Raw genomic sequence first — 18,133 nt, 5'->3', positions numbered from 1 at the left:
AGGCAGGGAAGAAGGAAAAGATGGATGGAAGGAAGGAAAGGAAGAAAGGGAGGGAGGGAAGGAAAAGCATTCCAAGTGTGGGGAGCCACATGCACAAAACCTGGAGAGCACTGAAGGCCGGTGAAGAGTTCAGAGGGAGGAACTCTGTCTTCATCAGCTCTTCGTCTCAGTGCCTAAGACGAGGCACACCCAATAAGCATTGGTGATGGCCTGGGTGAAGGGAAAGATGAATGGCCTCTTTTAGGAGCTGTGACAGGGCAGAGGGAGTGGCAAGAAAGATGTTCTGGAGCCAGATCTTGAGCCATGTTAAGGTGTTTATGCAGAAGGCAGGCAGACAGTTAAACACCCTTACCACTTCTGAAGACACATTCCTAGAGATGCAAATAGAAGAGAGCAGGAGCGCCCTCTCCTTCTGACCCCCATACTCTATACCCCTCAGGGCCCAGGGAAAAGAAAGAGGAGCCAAAGCAAGATAAAGAGATTCTGGCCTGCATGGGGAAAGATAGCAGATTTAGGCCCCCTAATAACAGGAATTTTGTGCTCCTATAATCCAGCAGGGAGTAATGGAGGTGTCCTCTGTAGTGACCTTTGTCACATACCTGAAGGGAGCAGCACTGCAGGAATAATGATGGCCGATTCATGAGAATGACCCTGACACTGCTTTGCCCAGGACACTGTGGCAGAAAGGAATTGATTTGCGCAGCAGAAAACCACAGCTCTCTTTTGTCCCCAGGGCAGCCAGAAGGTCGGCCCAGTGGCAGGCAGGGGAGTCTGGAGTAGGAGTCATTCACTAGAACACAGCCAGTGGGTGGGAAACATAAGACTGGAAGTCTCTCCCGAGGCTCTCCAACAGGCAGCAGGTTAGGCCAGCACTGGCCCATAAATTCAGGTTAAGATGAAGACAGCTCAGGGGGCACTATCAGGGTATCCTGCTTCTGTCCTCCTAAGTGTGCGAGAGAGAGAAATCAACCCCCCACCCCACCATTTCTACCATGCTACTGAGGGACACCTAACCTCCACCCCTGCCCATTCTACTGTTGCTACCCAGAACTGCACCCCAGCATAGCTTCAATTTGCTCTGCTCATTTAGATGCAGTATCCACTCTGCAACGTGCTGAGCCCCAGGAATATGGAGAAGATGCTTACTGAGCACTTTCCACACACCAAGGCCTATGCTTTTCATACAGGCTCCTCACCTAGTGCTCATGAAGTCCTTCAGAACAGTATGATTGCCATCCCCAGTTTACAGACAGGAAAAATCAAGGCTTCAAGAGGTGAAGTCATTTGACCAATTACACACATTTAATGGCTGTATCAGTCAACAACTTCTACATAATAAGCATTCAATGATAAGCATTGATTTCTTATTGCTCCCTCTGTGGGTTGGTAGGGGTGGCTCTGCTTCCAGCTACAGGTCTGCAAGTGAGCTGAAGCAGCTCAGCTCCACGTGGCTCTCATTTTTCTAGGATCAAGATGATATCCGGGGCTAGTAGTTCTCATGGTAGAAGGAAGAAATAAGTGATGTGACTTAAGGCCTAGTCATGAAACTCACACACTCACTCTGTCCACTTCCACAAGCCAAAGCAAGCCATATGGCCAAGCTCAACATGAAAATCCTCCCAAGGAGATGAAGATGAGGAAGAAGTGAACATTTGCTGAAAAATATTCTTCCATAGTGGAAGAGCAAGGATCCAAATACAGGTCTTCCTGGGTACTGTTTCCTCTGCTTTTCCTTCCTATCATGCTTTCTCCCTAAAGAGGAAGGAAAGCTTAGCTCCAGGGTCTTAAAACTAATTGCAGTGAAGATATTTTCACATTCCATGAAACTTGTCAGCATGTTTTTCTCTTAATTCCAACTTTGGTTCAGTTTGAAGAAGCATCTTTTTACTATTTGCATCTGCCTCCACTTGAAAGGGACATATACTAACCACAGAACTGATGGGAACTTTGGCAGTTCAAGTCCATCCTGACCTAAGCTCTCTCCAACTCCCCTGGCCCTGAACATGGTACCTCCAGTGGAAATCAGTCATTCAGAGGGACACAGTGACATTGCCATTATTGACATATATAGTCACCAGAGAAGGCACAGAGATTAATTCTAAAGGGGGTCGGTCTTCTGAAAATCTGCCCCTTGAAGGTCATTGTAACCAAAAGCCAGTCTAGAAATTTAAGCAGAGTGACGTAATCTGTTGACAAAAGGATCGCCTCATTGCTTGGTTGAGAACAGACTAAAGGGGTAGACTCCACAATAAAAGAGGATTGCAGCAACCCAAATAATGAGACAATGGCACTGACCTTGACCAGGCTGATGGGGATTGGCAGGGAGATAGTGAGAAATAATTGCATATATTTTAAAGAAAAAGCCAAGAGGCCGGGCACAGTGGCTCACTCCTGTGATCCCAGCACTTTGGGAGGCCGAGGCAGGTGGATCGCGAGGTCAGGAGTTTGAGACCAGCCTGACCAACATGGTAAGACCCCGTCTCTACTAAAAATACAAAAATTATCTGGGGTAGTGGCGCGCGCCTGTAATTCCAGCTACTTGGGAGGCTGAGGCAGGAGAATCACTTGAACCCGGGAGGCGGAGGTTGCAGTAAGCTGAGATCGTACCATTGCACTCCAGCCTGGGCAACCAAGCAAGACTCTGTCCCAAAAAAAAAAAAAAAAAAAAAAAAGCCAAGAAAGGTACTGATATATCTGATAATCTATCTGATGTTTTATGTGAGAGAAAGAGGGGAGTGAGGGATGACTGTAAGGCTTTTAGCCTGAGCAACTGGAAAGAAGACATTTTCATCTACTGAGATGGGGAGACTGTGGATGAAGCGTATTCGTGGGTGGGAAGGAAATCAGAAATTTTGAACATGTTCAGCTTGAGATGTTTATAAGTTACCCAAGAAGAGGTGTGGAGTAGGCAGTTGGATATATGAGTCTGGATTTCAGGAGGGAGAACTGAAGATATAAATGTGGAAGACGTTGGCATCCAGATGGCGTTTAAACGTTGGTGAAATCCTGAGAGTAAGAATAAATAGAGAAGAGAGGCGGGACATGTCCTCACTTTGAAAGAGCAATTCAAATCTCCATGACTTAGGATTGAAAATCACTTCTAAAGATATCTTTAAAATCCCACCCTGGAAGAGGCTCCCCCGTGGCTGCCTCATCAGCTCACTGAGGTGGTGCAGGGAGCTGCTGCACACATGGAGGCAGCGGGGTGAAATCATAACATGGCAGCTGGAAGAGACACAGTCCATTTACCCGGTTTGTAGGATTGGGCACAGAATGAATGACCAGGAAAAAAAAGGGGAACTGCAAAATCATTCTTTTGAGCCAGTTACAAAAAAATCGATGCCAGGAAATTCAAACAAGGAGGAAAGAGGGAGAATCTCGCCAAGAGGATTGGAAATTTTGGAAGCTAAATGTCATGCTGGTAAAGGCACCACATCCATGGGAGGCAGTGTGTTCTAGTGAAGAGAGATCTGGGCTCCCATCCTGGCTCTACCACTTCGTTTTGTTGCCTGACTTCAAGCAAGCTTCTAAACACCTCCCCCATCTGTAAGAGGAAGATATTAATGCTGACGTTGAGACGGTTGGCGTGAGAATCAAACAAGGTAATGAGTCAAATGCCTGAACAATGAGTGGTATAAACTAGGTGTAAAATGAACGTGTATTTCTAAGTTGTCTTAAGGTACATGGCTGTCAAATCTAGCTTCCTTCAGGGCAGGAGGCTGGTTGCTATGATGCCAAATAAAAATTATGTTGAAGGTAAATGCAATACAGGACACGGAGTCAACAGAATTTGCTTGTTTTAAATGAAATACCGCTCCTGTGCTTGAATCCATGCAGTGGATGGTAATGATTTAATGAGATTCTACTACTTTCCTTGCGAGCTTAGATTTCATATGTCTGAGTGAAACTTATAGAACACTCTAACTGGGACTGACAATGAAAAAAACTAGCCTGAACTAAATTCGGGCTGAATTTAGAAAGTCTTCTAAAGAAAACCCATTTTATTAAAGTCAAATTCCCCTTCAACAGATTGGGGGTTAAGACTGAAATCATGACATTGAAAAATAGATTTTCTGAATGGATTTTCTGGAGGAGATGTTGGTAATTTACTTGAAGTATTTTAATTTTTTAACATAGTGTATTGGAATAATGCTAATATCCCTCCATTTTTTGTGTTAATTAATTGGCATTAACAGAATCCCAATTAAATAAAAGGTAGTATTCTGATTTTATTATCTGCCTGATTTCATTAAGCCAGCATTATTTTTTAAAAAGAGATTTTATGCTATTTTCAAGTGGCTAAATTAGTGACCAATGGAGTGCAAAGAGGCTTCTTAAGTGGGTAAGAGGGAACAGGTATTAGGACACTGCATATAAAACACTTTACTCCAATATCCTAGGACACTATGATTTTGGTAGCTTCATTCTCCTTCAGTGTCGCATGCCCCATTCACTTAGTCCAATAAGAATCCAAACGATCACAAATTTCAAATTTAAAAAGGTATGGTGGCCGGGCGTGTTGACTCACACTGACAATCCCAGCACTTCGGGAGGCCGAGATGGGCAGATCACCTGAAGTCAGGAGTTCAAGACCAGCCTGGCCACCATGGTGAAACCTGTCTGTACCAAAACTACAAAAATTAGCTGGGCATGGTGGTGGGCACCTATAATCCCAGCTACTCGGGAGGCTGAGGCAGGACAATCACTGGAACCTGGGAGGCGGAGGTTACAGTGAGCCAAGATCATGCCACTGCACTCCAGCCTGGGCGACAGAGCAAGACTCCATCTCAAATAAAAAATAAGGAAAAAAAAAGATATGGCTATTGTCTTAACGTATTTCCTCTAAGAAAATAAAACCACACCACTGAAGGGATCTGGAGGAGAGCTTTTAGATACAGCGTTTTGACATGTAGCACAAGCCTTTAAAGCATCTTTTTCAGTCTTACCTGTTTATAACTTTGCTTTACTTCCCCCCAACCCCAGATCTTCTATTCAGCTAAAAGATGAATGTGTAGGCAAGGACAGATCAACTTGGAACTGCCTTATACTTCTCAGTTCTTTGGGAAGTGTTTTACGCGACGCTCCTCAGAGGGACGTGGTGTTAAATGTGATGAAATATCACCAAGGAGTTTAAGCATATTGCTCCTGGTGCCTTTCTCTATGCTTAATTGAACTTGTACTTTCATTTCAAAGGAACGGCTTTGGAAATGTTTTCACAGAATGCGAAATGCAGCACACCACTTTCCATGTTGCAGTCTAGTTACTCACGTCAGCAAGGAACAGAACAGGAGCAGCTTACCTCCGTGAATCCAGTTCTCAGAGGCCCCTTGTTTCATTTATTGTTTGTGTAAAACAAAATATCATATTACTTCATTCTTTAGTAATTGCCTTTTTTCATTTCAGTTGAATTTGCCTCAGATTACAAGAGGAAATGTCATTCTGTATGAGAAAATTGCCAAATAGTTCCATATTGATCAGGAACAAGTCCAGCATTGATCTCTGAAACTGCCGTGCCTTGTTCTCTTTGGAATAGTTCTCTTCAAATGGGAACTTCATAAGCAGGAAGCCGGGCAATATTAAATCTCATCAGTGCTCCACATGAGTAAGCACAATGCATTTAACAGAGGCTGACTGTTAAATGCAGACTGAAAAAAAAAGTTCAGACTCGGGGAAAGTTTCCCCTCACTCCCCCAAGTGGTCCTAGGCACTTTATCATAGTGTACATCTCCTACAAAAAGAAAAAGTCAGCTTGGGAGTTGTAACCAACTCCCAGTGGTGGAGCTGCTGAGCAGAGACCATTTCATTCGTTCATTCAAGCAGTGTTTACTAAACACCCAGTAGGTGGTGGACTCATGCTGGCATTTGGGGGCTCAGAGATACAAGATGCAAACCCTTCCCCTGAAGGCTCACAGCTTAGCAGGGACAGTCAAATAGGCAAATAATGATTGACAAGCTAATTCAGTAAACAGTGAAAGAGGAGGGCACTGGCCCAGCTGGGGAAGCCAGGGAGTCCTTGAGGAGAGGAGCAGTAATTATTCCAGGGCAGGGTAGGAGGATGTGACAAACCTGGACTACACCTTATGCTAGGTGCTTGAAAAGCATGATCCTGTTTATTCCTCAAACAACCCCGTGAGCAAAGTACTCCAACCATCTGCTTATTACAAATGTAGACACTGAGGCTCAGATGGTTACCTGTGGGTCCAAGGACACATGGACAGAGCAGCACAGTCAGCACTCCAACTGAGATGTGAGTCTAAAACTCACTCTCCACTCTGGATCTTTCCAAGTTCTGCTGTGTGAGGATATAAAAAGGGCAAAAGGTAAGAGTATAAGTATTAATAAGATTTGCAGAAAGAACACAGTGGGGAGTGAAAATGTCAGGAGAGCAGAAGCTGCCTATGTCCTCTGATGACTGTTGCATCTTGGAGAGGGAGTGGACAAAGAGGGATCTCCTGGCAGGACCTCAGTGGATGGAGTCTGGGGTATCAGCACTATGGTGTTTTGGAAACCTGCTGTGCGTGATAAACCCCTGAGCATAGCCTTTGCCTCTTGCTCCTAGCCTACACTACACCTCTGGCCCCAATCTTTTCCACAAATATAGCTGCAGCACAAAGGCTGGTTACAGTTTCAAAGAAACGAAACGTGTTCCTTTTACTCCAGTCATGCCTGGAATGCGTCTCTTTCTACTTCCTCCTTCACTCCTCCCCACCGCCCCGAATAAAATAAAATGCAATAATAACAGCATGCTAGAGTACCCAATGTGGTCCTCGTGCAAGCTTGGTTAAACAAATCACATTGACCTTTAACAAAAATGTGCCGACTGCTTCCTTCTCTTATTCAATATGTTAATCTTCAGGCCAAACCACCATCAGAGCAAGCCTCATTAAGTGCAAATCTGATCATGCTACTCCCTGGCTTCAAACCCTTCAGGGGGTTCCACATTGCCTCCGGATGAAGCCCAAACTCCCAGTAGCGCTGGGAAGACCTTCTGGTGTGGCCTGTGCTGACCGCACCAGCCACATTTCTCACAGCAGCCCTCCCTCCCCTTGCATCTCCACATTGCCCTGCAGCTCACACTCCATCCGTCCCCAAGTACACGCCACTCTTTCCTTGACTCTTTTTCTAGCATTGCTCTGTCTACAGTGGCCTTGACACCCTACCCCATTCCCAGCTACACACTGATCACCTCCTGCTGTTAAAGATGCAGTTCAAGTCAACTCCTCGCTTCATTCCTTCCTGAGTCCCCCGCACCCTCGCCCCAGGCAGAACTCACAGCCTTTCTGTGGGCCCAATGCAGATTTATGTCATTGTCTCTATGATGCCTTCTGCACTCACTTATTTCCTACTCATCTATACCTGGCTTAGTGCCTGACACATATTAGGGACTTCAGAGGCAGTCAGAGACAAATGCTGATATCCAATGTTAACTTATTGTGTTGGTCCCTCATGTGAGTGTGTGCCCTGGGCACTGTGGCTTTGTTATGGAAGCATCTGCCCAAACAGGCCATAGTGCAGACCCAGGCTGGCCGTATTCCAATCACTGTGTCTCTCTTGGGCATGTCCTTGTTCCTTGGTGTTTTGACAGAAAGGTAGAAACATTTAAATGAAAAGTGAAAAAGTCCTTCCTCCTAGGGTTAGTCTCCAAATCCAGCTTGATGAAGCTATCTTCCTCAGAGACTGTGAGTGGATGGAACCCTAGAGGGGTTCCCTTACCCCATCAATGGAGTAGGAGGCCAGGAGGGGCAGCTTTGAAAATGGAGTCGGCAAATTGTGATTGTATTTATATCATTCCAAACCACTGGCTCCATTGATTTGTTCACAATTTAATTGACAAAGCAACACTGAAATTCAAGTTCCCTTGGCAAAGGTAGCTCTTTCTTATTAGAGAAGCTGAACGAGCAATTTCTAGAGGAAGAAATGGAGGAGAAGGCGTCTTTGCCAAAGAAAATAAATTAGCGGCATTAATCAGTAGGTAAGTACAGGCAGGTCAAGGTGCACTTATTACTGTGACATTATAGCCTACATATTTTTATTTTGCCATTTATTATCTATCTCTCCAACTAGAATAAGGGCAGAGACTGCATCTATCTTGTTAATTGCTCTATCCCCAGAGCTTAACACTGTGCCTAGCACAAAGAGGTTCTAGTGACTAATTGTTGACTGAAAAAATGACCTTCATCTGGAGGTCGGAAGAGCTGAGTTCTAATTTCCACTTTGCAGTCACCAGCTAGCCCTGTGACCTTGGGCAGGCTACTTTGCCTCCCTGATCTTTAGTTTCTTGTCAATGGAGGATGTTACTATCTGTCTGACTCATCTTACCGAGTCAGTGTGAGGTTCCAGCCACATGTGAAAGTCTTCCTTTACCATATATGTGCACAATACTAAACTGAAGACGTTACCTCAACCACTGAAGAATGAGTCCTTTCCCACTGGGAGTTAGACACATAGACGAGAGAACATGTGTGCATCCATGGGGCTGGGGAGTCAGTCTTATCCCTCAGCCAGCCAGGCTTTGGGACCCTGCCATGTGTTCTCTAGGACTCCTGGACTGGCCACAGTGATGGGTGCTCATGGTACCCCTAGGGATGTGATACCTCTGGAGATACAGATCTGGAAGCACTGCGATACAGAAGGCAAGTGAAGCCATGGATGTAGATGAGCTACTCTCAGATGAGACGATAGAGTAAGAAAAGAAGGGAGCCTTGGACTGATCTTTGGGGAATTGCATCATTGAGAGAAGCAGGTAGAAGATCAGGAGACAGCAACAAAACCTGAGAGATAATGGCCAGAAAAATGGGAATACTAAGCATGGTATTTTTGAAGCCAGAAGAAGAGAACAATCATGTGCTAAAAGAAAGGAAGAAGGATCAAGAAGAGGGGAGAAGATGAGAGATACATTGCAATTGACTGACATTTTAAAACCTCAATACATACAATTTTTTCAAAAATATAATCAATACATTGAATAAAAAAATTAACAGGAAACACACCAAAATGCTAATAGTAACAGTTTTAGATGGCTGAAATTGTTTTCTTTTTTCCATATAGTCTGTGATGTACTTATGTCATTTTTACCATTGAATTACTATATTTAATAATACAAGATATATGGGTATGAATACCTCAAATGGGTGTAAGAGAAAAGGCTATCCGCAAAGACCTGAGAGAGAGAAAAAGCCACACACAGACAAAATAATCAGTTGTTGAGCTTAACCATAGAATCTCACGGTAGGATTTGGCCTGATTTACTTTTCTATCCAAAATTATTTTCTTATTGTTGTTTTAAGTGAGAATGGTCACTAGGTGACTTTCACAACAGGTCTTGAAGCTTTAATTGTCCATCTCATGATACCTGTAATGCCTAGGAGTCCAGATCTCAGGGACTAGAACCAAGGACTCCTCAAACAATCCTTGTGGTAGAACGCATTGCTTACAGCTCACCGATGGTCAGGGCCCCATCCTGTGGAAGGAATGGGCTTCCTCGCATCCCTGACATCAGCCTTAACCATGTGACTTCTCTGGCTACCAAAATGTGAGCACAAGTGATGTGTGCCACTTCTGGGATGGAAGTTTTAAGAACCAACACACGTTCGCCATGCTTTCGCTTCTGTCACTGTGATCCACACAGGTCCAGGTGTTTACTGCTCTAAGAGCCTAGGTCCCAAAGCACGGACAATGACATGCAGGGAAGCCTCAGCCAACCTGGAATGGTCGTGTGTGAGCAAGAAATAAATTCTTATTGCTTAAAACAACTGAGATTTGGGGGACAACTGCTTGTTACTGCAGCCTGTCCTGACAGAGTCTTCTGGAATTCCAAAAGAAATAGATATATATATGTGTGTGTATATATTTGTATATGTGTATATATATATATGTGTGTATATATATATATGTATATATATGTGTATATGTATATGTGTGTATATGTATATGTATGTATGTATATATGTCAGCAGTACCATCCCTTTCTCAAGAAACCTAATTTTTAAGTCTTCTTTCCTTCTCTAGATGATGCATATTTACTACAGGGGCTTAACATAGAGGAACTTTATCCAGAGACCTCTAGTTTCATCACTTACGATGGGTCGATGACTATCCCACCCTGCTATGAGACAGCAAGTTGGATCATAATGAACAAACCTGTCTATATAACTAGGATGCAGGTGAGTTTCTCTCTGGTCATTTAGCTAATGGAGAAGAATGATGTTAAAAAAAAAAAATCACTGAACTGTGGAGTGCCTGTTATAATAGTTTACTAGGACCACTATGACAAATTCCCACAAACTGGGTAGTTTAAACCAACACAAACTTATCGCTTCACAGTTCTGGAGACTAGAAGTCTAAGATCAACATGTCAGCAGCATTGCTTTCAGTGGAATATGAGGAAGAATCTGTTCCATGCCTCTCCCCCAGCTTCTAGTGGTTTGCTGACAATCTTTGGCATGCCTTGGCATTTAAAAGCACCACCCTAAGCTCTACCTCCATCTTTTTTTTTTTTTCTTTTTTGAGATGGAGTCTTGCTCTTGTCACCCAGGCTGGAGTGCAGTGGCATGATCTCGGCTCACTGCAACCTCCGCCTCCTGGGTTCAAGCGATTCTCTTGCGTCAGCCTCCTGAGTAGCTGGGATTACAGACACATGCCACCACACCCGACTAATTTTTGTACTTTTAGTAGAGATGGGGTTTCATCATGTTGGCCAGGCTGGTCTTGAACTCCTGACCTCAGGTAATCCATCTGCCTTGACCTCCCAAAGTGCTGGGATTACAGGCATGAGCCACCACACCCAGCCTCTACCTCCATCTTTATAAGGTGTTCTCCCTGTATCTGAGGCTCTGTGTCCAAATTTCCCCTTTTTATAAAGACACCTTCTGTATTGCATTAAAGCCTAACCCCAATAAGCTTGTCTTAGCTAATTCCATCTGCCATGACTGTTTCCAAATAAGGTCACATTCTGAGGTACTGGGGGTTACCAGTACCTTCAGCTTATGAATTTCAGGGGTACACGATTCAACCTATATGCCTGGGTTTAAAGAGCCAGCATCCAAAAGGCTTAGCCTGAGCTAATTGTAGAAGCATCTCACCTGTCTCAGTGGGAAAAGACAGCCATTAGCTCCCAGACTGTATTCTACAACTACAGCGTTCAGAAAGCAAGCAAGCAAAATGGAAGATGTCATCGTGCATTTGAAAAAGTTGGGTTTTAAAAAGTTAAATAGATTCCATTGTTGAAGGACTTCTGGGGTCCTTCTTAAATGCTAATACATGTGTCAGTCTTCAAGAGGAAGTGGTATGATATGTAGCATTTCGCATACATATTTGAATGTGCAGTTTTTTTTTTTGTTGTTTTTTGGATCATCTCACAGAGTTAGTACTCGTCAGAACTGGATGGGAGGCAGATGGGTCCTCCTGTGGGAGCTTGGCTACATGGCTTATTGTGCTCTTCAGGCCTGTCACCCCACCTCTATGAAATGAACACTCCTCTTCTTTATTGAGAGGGGGATAAACTGCATGAGTTTGCTCCAGCTCTGACATTCTACGATTGTGGGAGTCTATAACAAATTAAAGGAGAGATGAGCAAAGGAAGCAGAAGCCAATATACTTGATGGGATATATGTTCCCACCCAACAACCATTTGAACAATTTGAAGTTCCTGATCCTATCTGTATTGATTGGGACTCACTGGGTGACAGGCAACAGTAACTCCCCACTTAAACCTAGAAAAAGCATTTATTCAAGAGCTACGGGGGCGTCTTAGAGAATTTAAAATCAGAAATTGACATCAGAAATTCACTGAAATGGGAACCCCAGAAGCGCTTTCTCTGTCGTCCTCTTCTCACCACACTTTCACTTCATTCTTGTCTGCTAGAGACCGTCTTCTTTTGCCTCAGTCCTGTGGCAGAACACACCTGCAAACAGTCCAGCCACCTGGCCCTCATAGTCTCACAGAAAAGAAACCAAACTTGTCCAGCTTAGTTTAGCTCTGACCCATGGACCAATCACTGTGATCCACGTAATACCATGTGGGAGTCATGGAATTATTGAACCAAAGAGTATCAAAGAAAGAAAGAAGCTTAGAGAAACCTAACCAGATTTGCTCCTTTTTTGGATGCTGCATTTGAGGGTGAGAGGGCGCAAGTGACTTGTTCAGAGGCATACACAAGCTAATAAGCGAGAAGCAAGGCTGGCTTCATGCGTGGAGGCATAATGGGCCTTCAGCTCAACTGAACTCAGGGAAAAAGGGACTCTGTGGGGCTTATACAGCCCTTTCCTCATACAGCCAATACCACCTAGCTTGGCCAGAGTCTCTGTGGTCTTCTTTCTTCCCTAGTGCATTTAAGAGGACGGTTGGATCTCACGGCTACTTCTCTCTCCTCAGATGCATTCCTTGCGCCTGCTCAGCCAGAACCAGCCATCTCAGATCTTTCTGAGCATGAGTGACAACTTCAGGCCTGTCCAGCCACTCAACAACCGCTGCATCCGCACCAATATCAACTTCAGTTTACAGGGGAAGGACTGTCCAAACAACCGAGCCCAGAAGCTTCAGTATAGAGGTGGGTGTGGTGGTTCAGAGAGTGGAGGATCCAGGCCAGAGCTCAGTCTTCCTGCTTAGACCTGTTCTTAAAGGCTGGCATTATCTTCCATTATAGGAATGATGACTATAAATGACAATAACTGTCACGCTCCATTTGCATGGTGATGAAGGTCTAAAGTTTTGATATATGTGATATAGATATCTGTATGAATGCATCTAGGTAGGTAGGTAAGTGGACGGATGGATGGTAGGTAGATGGCAAGGTGTAGAGGTTTGATATATGTGTGAGAGAACTATATATATGTAACCTTTAAACACATATATCAAACCTTTAAAATCCCTTAGATCAGGCAAGACAGTTTCTTTTTATTGCCATTTTACAGAAGAGCCCAGAAAGGCTGATGTTCCCAAGGTTATCTGTTAGAACAGGACAGCAAAAAGCATTAGAGCTTTTAAGTATAATGCAAGAAAGACCCCCTTTCCCCTAGAAGGTGAACAAATACTCTAAAGGGCAGGCCATTAGGATCCAATGGGGTAATTTGTGCTATGTCCCGAGAAATGGTTATTATTCCTACTAAAGGGGACATTTAAGGTGACATCTGCCTCCTGTAACTCTGTGGTCCACACCCAGCCCTCTCTCTCTTCCCTTCGGCTTACTACTAAACATCTGTTAATCATTGTGGTAAACACTCAGTGTGGAAAGACAGATGGAGGCAGGATGGGGTCTTGGAGAGCCCTGGACTGGAAATCAGGACACCCAAGTTCTGGGCCTCGTTCTAACAAGCTGTGCAAACCCAGCCACACTGTTTACCCCCTAGACCTGGCTTCTTCATGACAGTTCCTATGCCATCTACTTCACAGCTTGTTAAAGGAAGCAAACAAGAGCATGGATAGGGAAGCCCTTTGTAGCAATAACATGCTCCCCAAATAGGAGGGCTGTGGTTATCACCAGACAGCTTTTAGAAGCAGCCTCCACCACTACTCCTTGATCCTCCACTTCATTCCTCCTACTTCCCTCATGTTCCCTTCTTTTCTCTCTCTGATACACTTGCATGCCCAAACTACATATTTCCACTCCCTTCCAGCCAGAACTACCAGAAAAGTAAATACCTAACTCATTCATTGCTTCTTCTCTTTAGTCAACACCCCTGGTATTGTGTTCCTACTACGTGTCAGTTAGCTGGGTGATGGGTGACAGATAGGACCCCTGTCCACACAGAGCATATGGTCTACAACAGGAGTCTACACACTTTTTCTATAAAGGACAGAATATGTTAAGTTTTGAAGCCATAAAATCTCTGTGGCACTCTGACATTGTAGTATGAAATCAGCCATTGATAATATGTGAATGAATGGGTATGGCTGTGTCCCAATAAAACTTTATTTATAAAACCAGGTATTGTGCTGGATTAGATCTGTGGACTGTTGTTTTTCCATCCCTGGCCTACAGCAGTGTCATCCATGAGAACTTTCTGTGGTAATGGGAATGTTTTCATGATAGGTTGATGACTATCCTGCATTGTCCAATACAGCAGCTACTAGCCATATGTGGCCATTGAACACTGGATGGGTGATTAGTACAATGATGCAACTAATTTTTTATTTTAATTAATTTAAATTTATAGTAGCCACATATGGCAGCTAGTGGCCACCATATTGGTCAGTATAGGCCCAGAAGGTCATGGAGAATTGGAAGGGGATATTTGCAATGCATATAAGTAAGCAGGCATTTACAAAACAGTCCCTTCCCCTCTGGAGGAATTCTCTAAAACTGTATGCAAATTAATTGAGTATGCCTCATTTTATGTTGTATGTGTGATTTTTTTTCTTTCTCTCTCTTTTGCAGTAAATGAATGGCTCCTCAAGTAAGGAACAAAAGCCAAGAAGAATCCCACCTCAGTGAAATGCTACAACTGTGAATTGACGTAACCTAGAATGTCCCCCTTCTTACTTCTCTCTCCTTCTTTCCCCCAAGCCTCATTCATTCTTGGGATTGGCCCTTTCTTCATGAAAAGTGTCTGCAAAACCATGGCAGAGGAATACATCTCTCACACATACTCACACACACACAAAGCATTGCACATACATACAAACACATGCAAACATACCTACGCACACACACTCTCTTACAACCTCCATCATGGAAAGTCAAGTTTCAGAAACAAAAGTCTCATTCATAAGAGGTCTTAGAAGAAAATAACCAGTTAACCTGATTACAATTTTGATACCGTTTTCCTGAACTAATAAATCTACCCAATGAGACTTTTCAGCCTTTGTACATACAAAATGCTTCCAAAAGAGAGAGGAGAAAATACAGCTCTGATGGCATCAAATGGACTTTGCATCAAGTAATTTCAGATAGTGTCCTAGGATCCTTTGAGGGTGCTGGTAGCAGGTGAGCAGGGCAAAGTTGACCAAGGACACTTATTTCTAGATTATGATTCTTCTGTTTACTCAACAATTTAAAAAGAAAAAAAGGACAGACATTGAAGAGCTACACATTGTATATATATCACCACAGACTATAAAGAAATGGAACTATTTCCCTCTTTGTCACATATCTGTAGTAGGATTTGCCAAGATCAGAAATGATCCATTTGCTGTTTCTTGTTTTCCAAAGGTCATACATTGTGTTTGGTTATTGTTACCAGCTCAATAAATGTGTTTAATGAGTTAATTTCTTTTTTCTGGCTTTGGTCTGTTCTCCTTCTTTACAGGCTAAGCCCTGGCTCCATGCAACTGCATTCTTTGATTTCACTTGTTCCTTCATCTACATGTTTTGTTCATTTGCAGCCAGTTTTTACTGAGTTTGTGGCAATCAGGAATGCATTTGCTAAGCAAGTATGACTTTAATTCCACTCCATGGCTCGATCATTCACATGAGGTGAGCTTCAGCCTGAGATAGCAGGCGACAGATTCCTTGCATTTCAAAACTGCCATGCCCCCCTGTGATGCTCCCATGAAGGAATGCACTTTGCCTTGTAAGTTCCTGGGAAAGGGGTATCTTTTCTCTCCAGGTGCAGCCAGATCTCACAAAGTACAAAACGAATGCCTTTCTTTTCTTGTTTATAATGGTCACTCACTGTGTTTGGTTACTGTCAAGAAATCAATAAATGTGTTTAACAAGTTACCCAGTACCCATGTCTGACTTTATTAAGAAAGAGGATGCTCCCTGCTGAAGTCTCTGAGTCCTGCTGGGTGCAGGAGCAATTGCGTACAGGGCTGGCAGGGCAGCCAGAACAGCCTGTCTAGCCATTCCCAGAGCCAGGTAATTAATACCCTGTTGAGAAAACATATAGGCTTAGCTCCTGGAAGAGAACACTTGGATGTTTGTTCAGTGGCCAAATTAAAAATAACTTTCATCTCTCCTTTCTGTCACACTCTCCTGGAAGGGGGAGAGTGCAGGCAATGAGAATCTGTGCAAATGGGAACCTTCCCAAGCATATGAAAAACTTCAGCCTAGTGACTAGATGGATTGACAATGAAAAATTCAAAACACCCAGTTATTTCATACTCAAAATAATATACTTAACTGGATTTTATCTTTTACTTTTTGCATCAATGTCAGACACATGGCAGCCTTAGCTATGATGGCATCTAGGCCTATTTCTGGGCAACCTTATTTTTCCAGAGAACCAAATATTCACAAAGATTTAGGGTGAGCAAGTGGAAATCTTTATGTGGCTTGCTGCTGCTTCTGAGGTAGAATCTTCCTTATCCTGCAATGGCAGGCAGCAATACGGTATAACAGCTGAAGAATATGGATGGTAAATCAACTTTACTCTGCCTCGTGCCTGCTGTGTGACCCTAGGCAAGTTGCTTTACTTCTCTATCTGTACATTGGGGAGGTTAATAATTGCCTCTATGAGTTATGAGGCTTAAACACTACGCAGTTACTTAAAGCAGCCTGCACAATACCTGCAATGACTGTTCTATAAATGGTACCAATAGTAGAGCATTTGTATGAGCTGCCTGTTAAAAGTTTATCTGAGTCATACCATGCCTTCCTTTACAGGGTGGTGGTAGCATCAACCACAACAAGGACACCAGAGTGACAGCAAACGAAAGCAATAGATACCCAGCAGACTGCACATAGATAAATGCCTACGATGTGTTGAGGAAGAGAAGGAGAAGCACAAGTGAGGAAGGCAGGCAGGCAACTGGGTTTCTAGGCCCCACCCCGTCACAGCATCCTCTCCAACACTGGGCAAGTCAACTCCCCTCCCTGGGACTGAGTCCTTATCAACAAATGATTTGGACAAGACAACCTCCCCTGGCCTTTCCACTCTTCATTCCCCAACTGTGCCTCTCATTCAGTTCTTTAGTCCAGTGAGAACAAAGAAAAACCCAGTCTCTCATGCCTAGGGCGCTAGGCATAGGCAGACTTTCACTTTGACCAAACGGGACTCAAAATGGGGCAAACTGGCTCCTGTCTCTGACTTTCTGGGCCAGTCCTAAATGTCCCTTTCTCCATACTCACTAGGTTTCCCAAACTATAAAAAGAAAATATAGTCACTTTGCCCTCACAATATGTGGGAGTAATAAAAAGACTAGCTAGATTAGTACCTCTCAAAAAAAAAAAAAAAGTGGTAGTAGTTTTTAAAGTACCAAAGAGCCCCTGGACTTCCTGAGCACCCATGGGCTGCAAAATCTATTGATGTATTTTTGTTCTTTGATGTCTTCATCTAGGACTTGGTCTGATCTGGGTCTTGATCTCTTCAACATCACTAATCATCAGGGAAATGCGAATCAAAACTACAATGAGACACCACCTCACACCTGTTGAAGACATCAAGGAACAAAAATACATTGACCGATTTTGCAGTCCATGGGTGCTCAGAAAGTCCCAGGGGAGTGGTGTCTCTGTGCTCCACAGTGTGCGCCAATTGGCCAGCTTTGCCTGTTGGAGCCCTGGCTGACACGGGCACCCCTTCCCTTTTGGAGAAGTAGTCTACAACCTGCAATGAAACACATGCTAAGCCTCAGTTCCCTCCTCTGCGAAAGTGGGGAGGTAGGTAAATACCCGAGAGCGCTCTGGACAAACTGAATGGAAAAAAAGAGAACACGTCGAGGTGAGTGGATCTTCTGAGGTCAGGAGTTTGAGAACAGCTTGGTCAATACGGTGAAACCATGTCTCCAATAAAAATACAAAAATTAGCCGGGCATGGTGGCACGTGCCTGTAATCCAAATTACTCGGGAGGCTGCGGCAGGAGAATCCCTTGAACCCAGAAGGTGGAGGTTGCCGTGAGCCAAGATCCATCACTCCACTGCACTCCAGCCTGAGTGACACAGTGAGACTCTGTCTCAAAAAAAAAAAAAAAAATCATGTGGAAATCCACAGCCCTAGCCCCTTCTTGGGGACACATTTTGTGGTTTCCCAAACCATTTAGGGCCTTGTTCCAATCTCCCTCTGTAGCAGTTAAGTTTCCATGGTGACATCAGGGCAACCACAACTCGCTGCACTAAATGTGTCTGGAATGTGGTACAAGACAGTGAGAGAATTACATGGAATCTGGACAGCAAAGCAGTCCCCCACAGCCCATAACACACACATCAGGCCAAAGAAGATGATTGACAATGGTCAATTAGCATATGCCCAGGGT

General features: G+C 43.8%; 1 protein-coding gene across 1 annotated transcript in view; it reads left to right on the top strand.

Annotated features, from left to right (window-relative positions):
* The window catches only part of LOC116463564 (carbonic anhydrase-related protein 10), a 515,683-nt gene extending 501,084 nt beyond the window's left edge, over nucleotides 1-14,599 (top strand). The window contains exons 7-9 of the mRNA XM_032146727.2: nucleotides 10,009-10,163; nucleotides 12,374-12,548; nucleotides 14,376-14,599. Of these exons, the coding sequence (XP_032002618.1) occupies nucleotides 10,009-10,163; nucleotides 12,374-12,548; nucleotides 14,376-14,398 (353 nt within the window). The 3' untranslated portion in view covers nucleotides 14,399-14,599. The remainder of the gene's footprint in view (nucleotides 1-10,008; nucleotides 10,164-12,373; nucleotides 12,549-14,375) is intronic.
* The last annotated feature ends 3,534 nt before the right edge of the window (nucleotides 14,600-18,133 follow it).

This window comes from Hylobates moloch, unplaced genomic scaffold, assembly GCF_009828535.3.
Source record: "Hylobates moloch isolate HMO894 unplaced genomic scaffold, HMol_V3 SCAFFOLD_42, whole genome shotgun sequence".
NCBI lineage: Eukaryota > Metazoa > Chordata > Mammalia > Primates > Hylobatidae > Hylobates > Hylobates moloch.
This window is presented reverse-complemented; position numbering and strand designations above follow the sequence as displayed.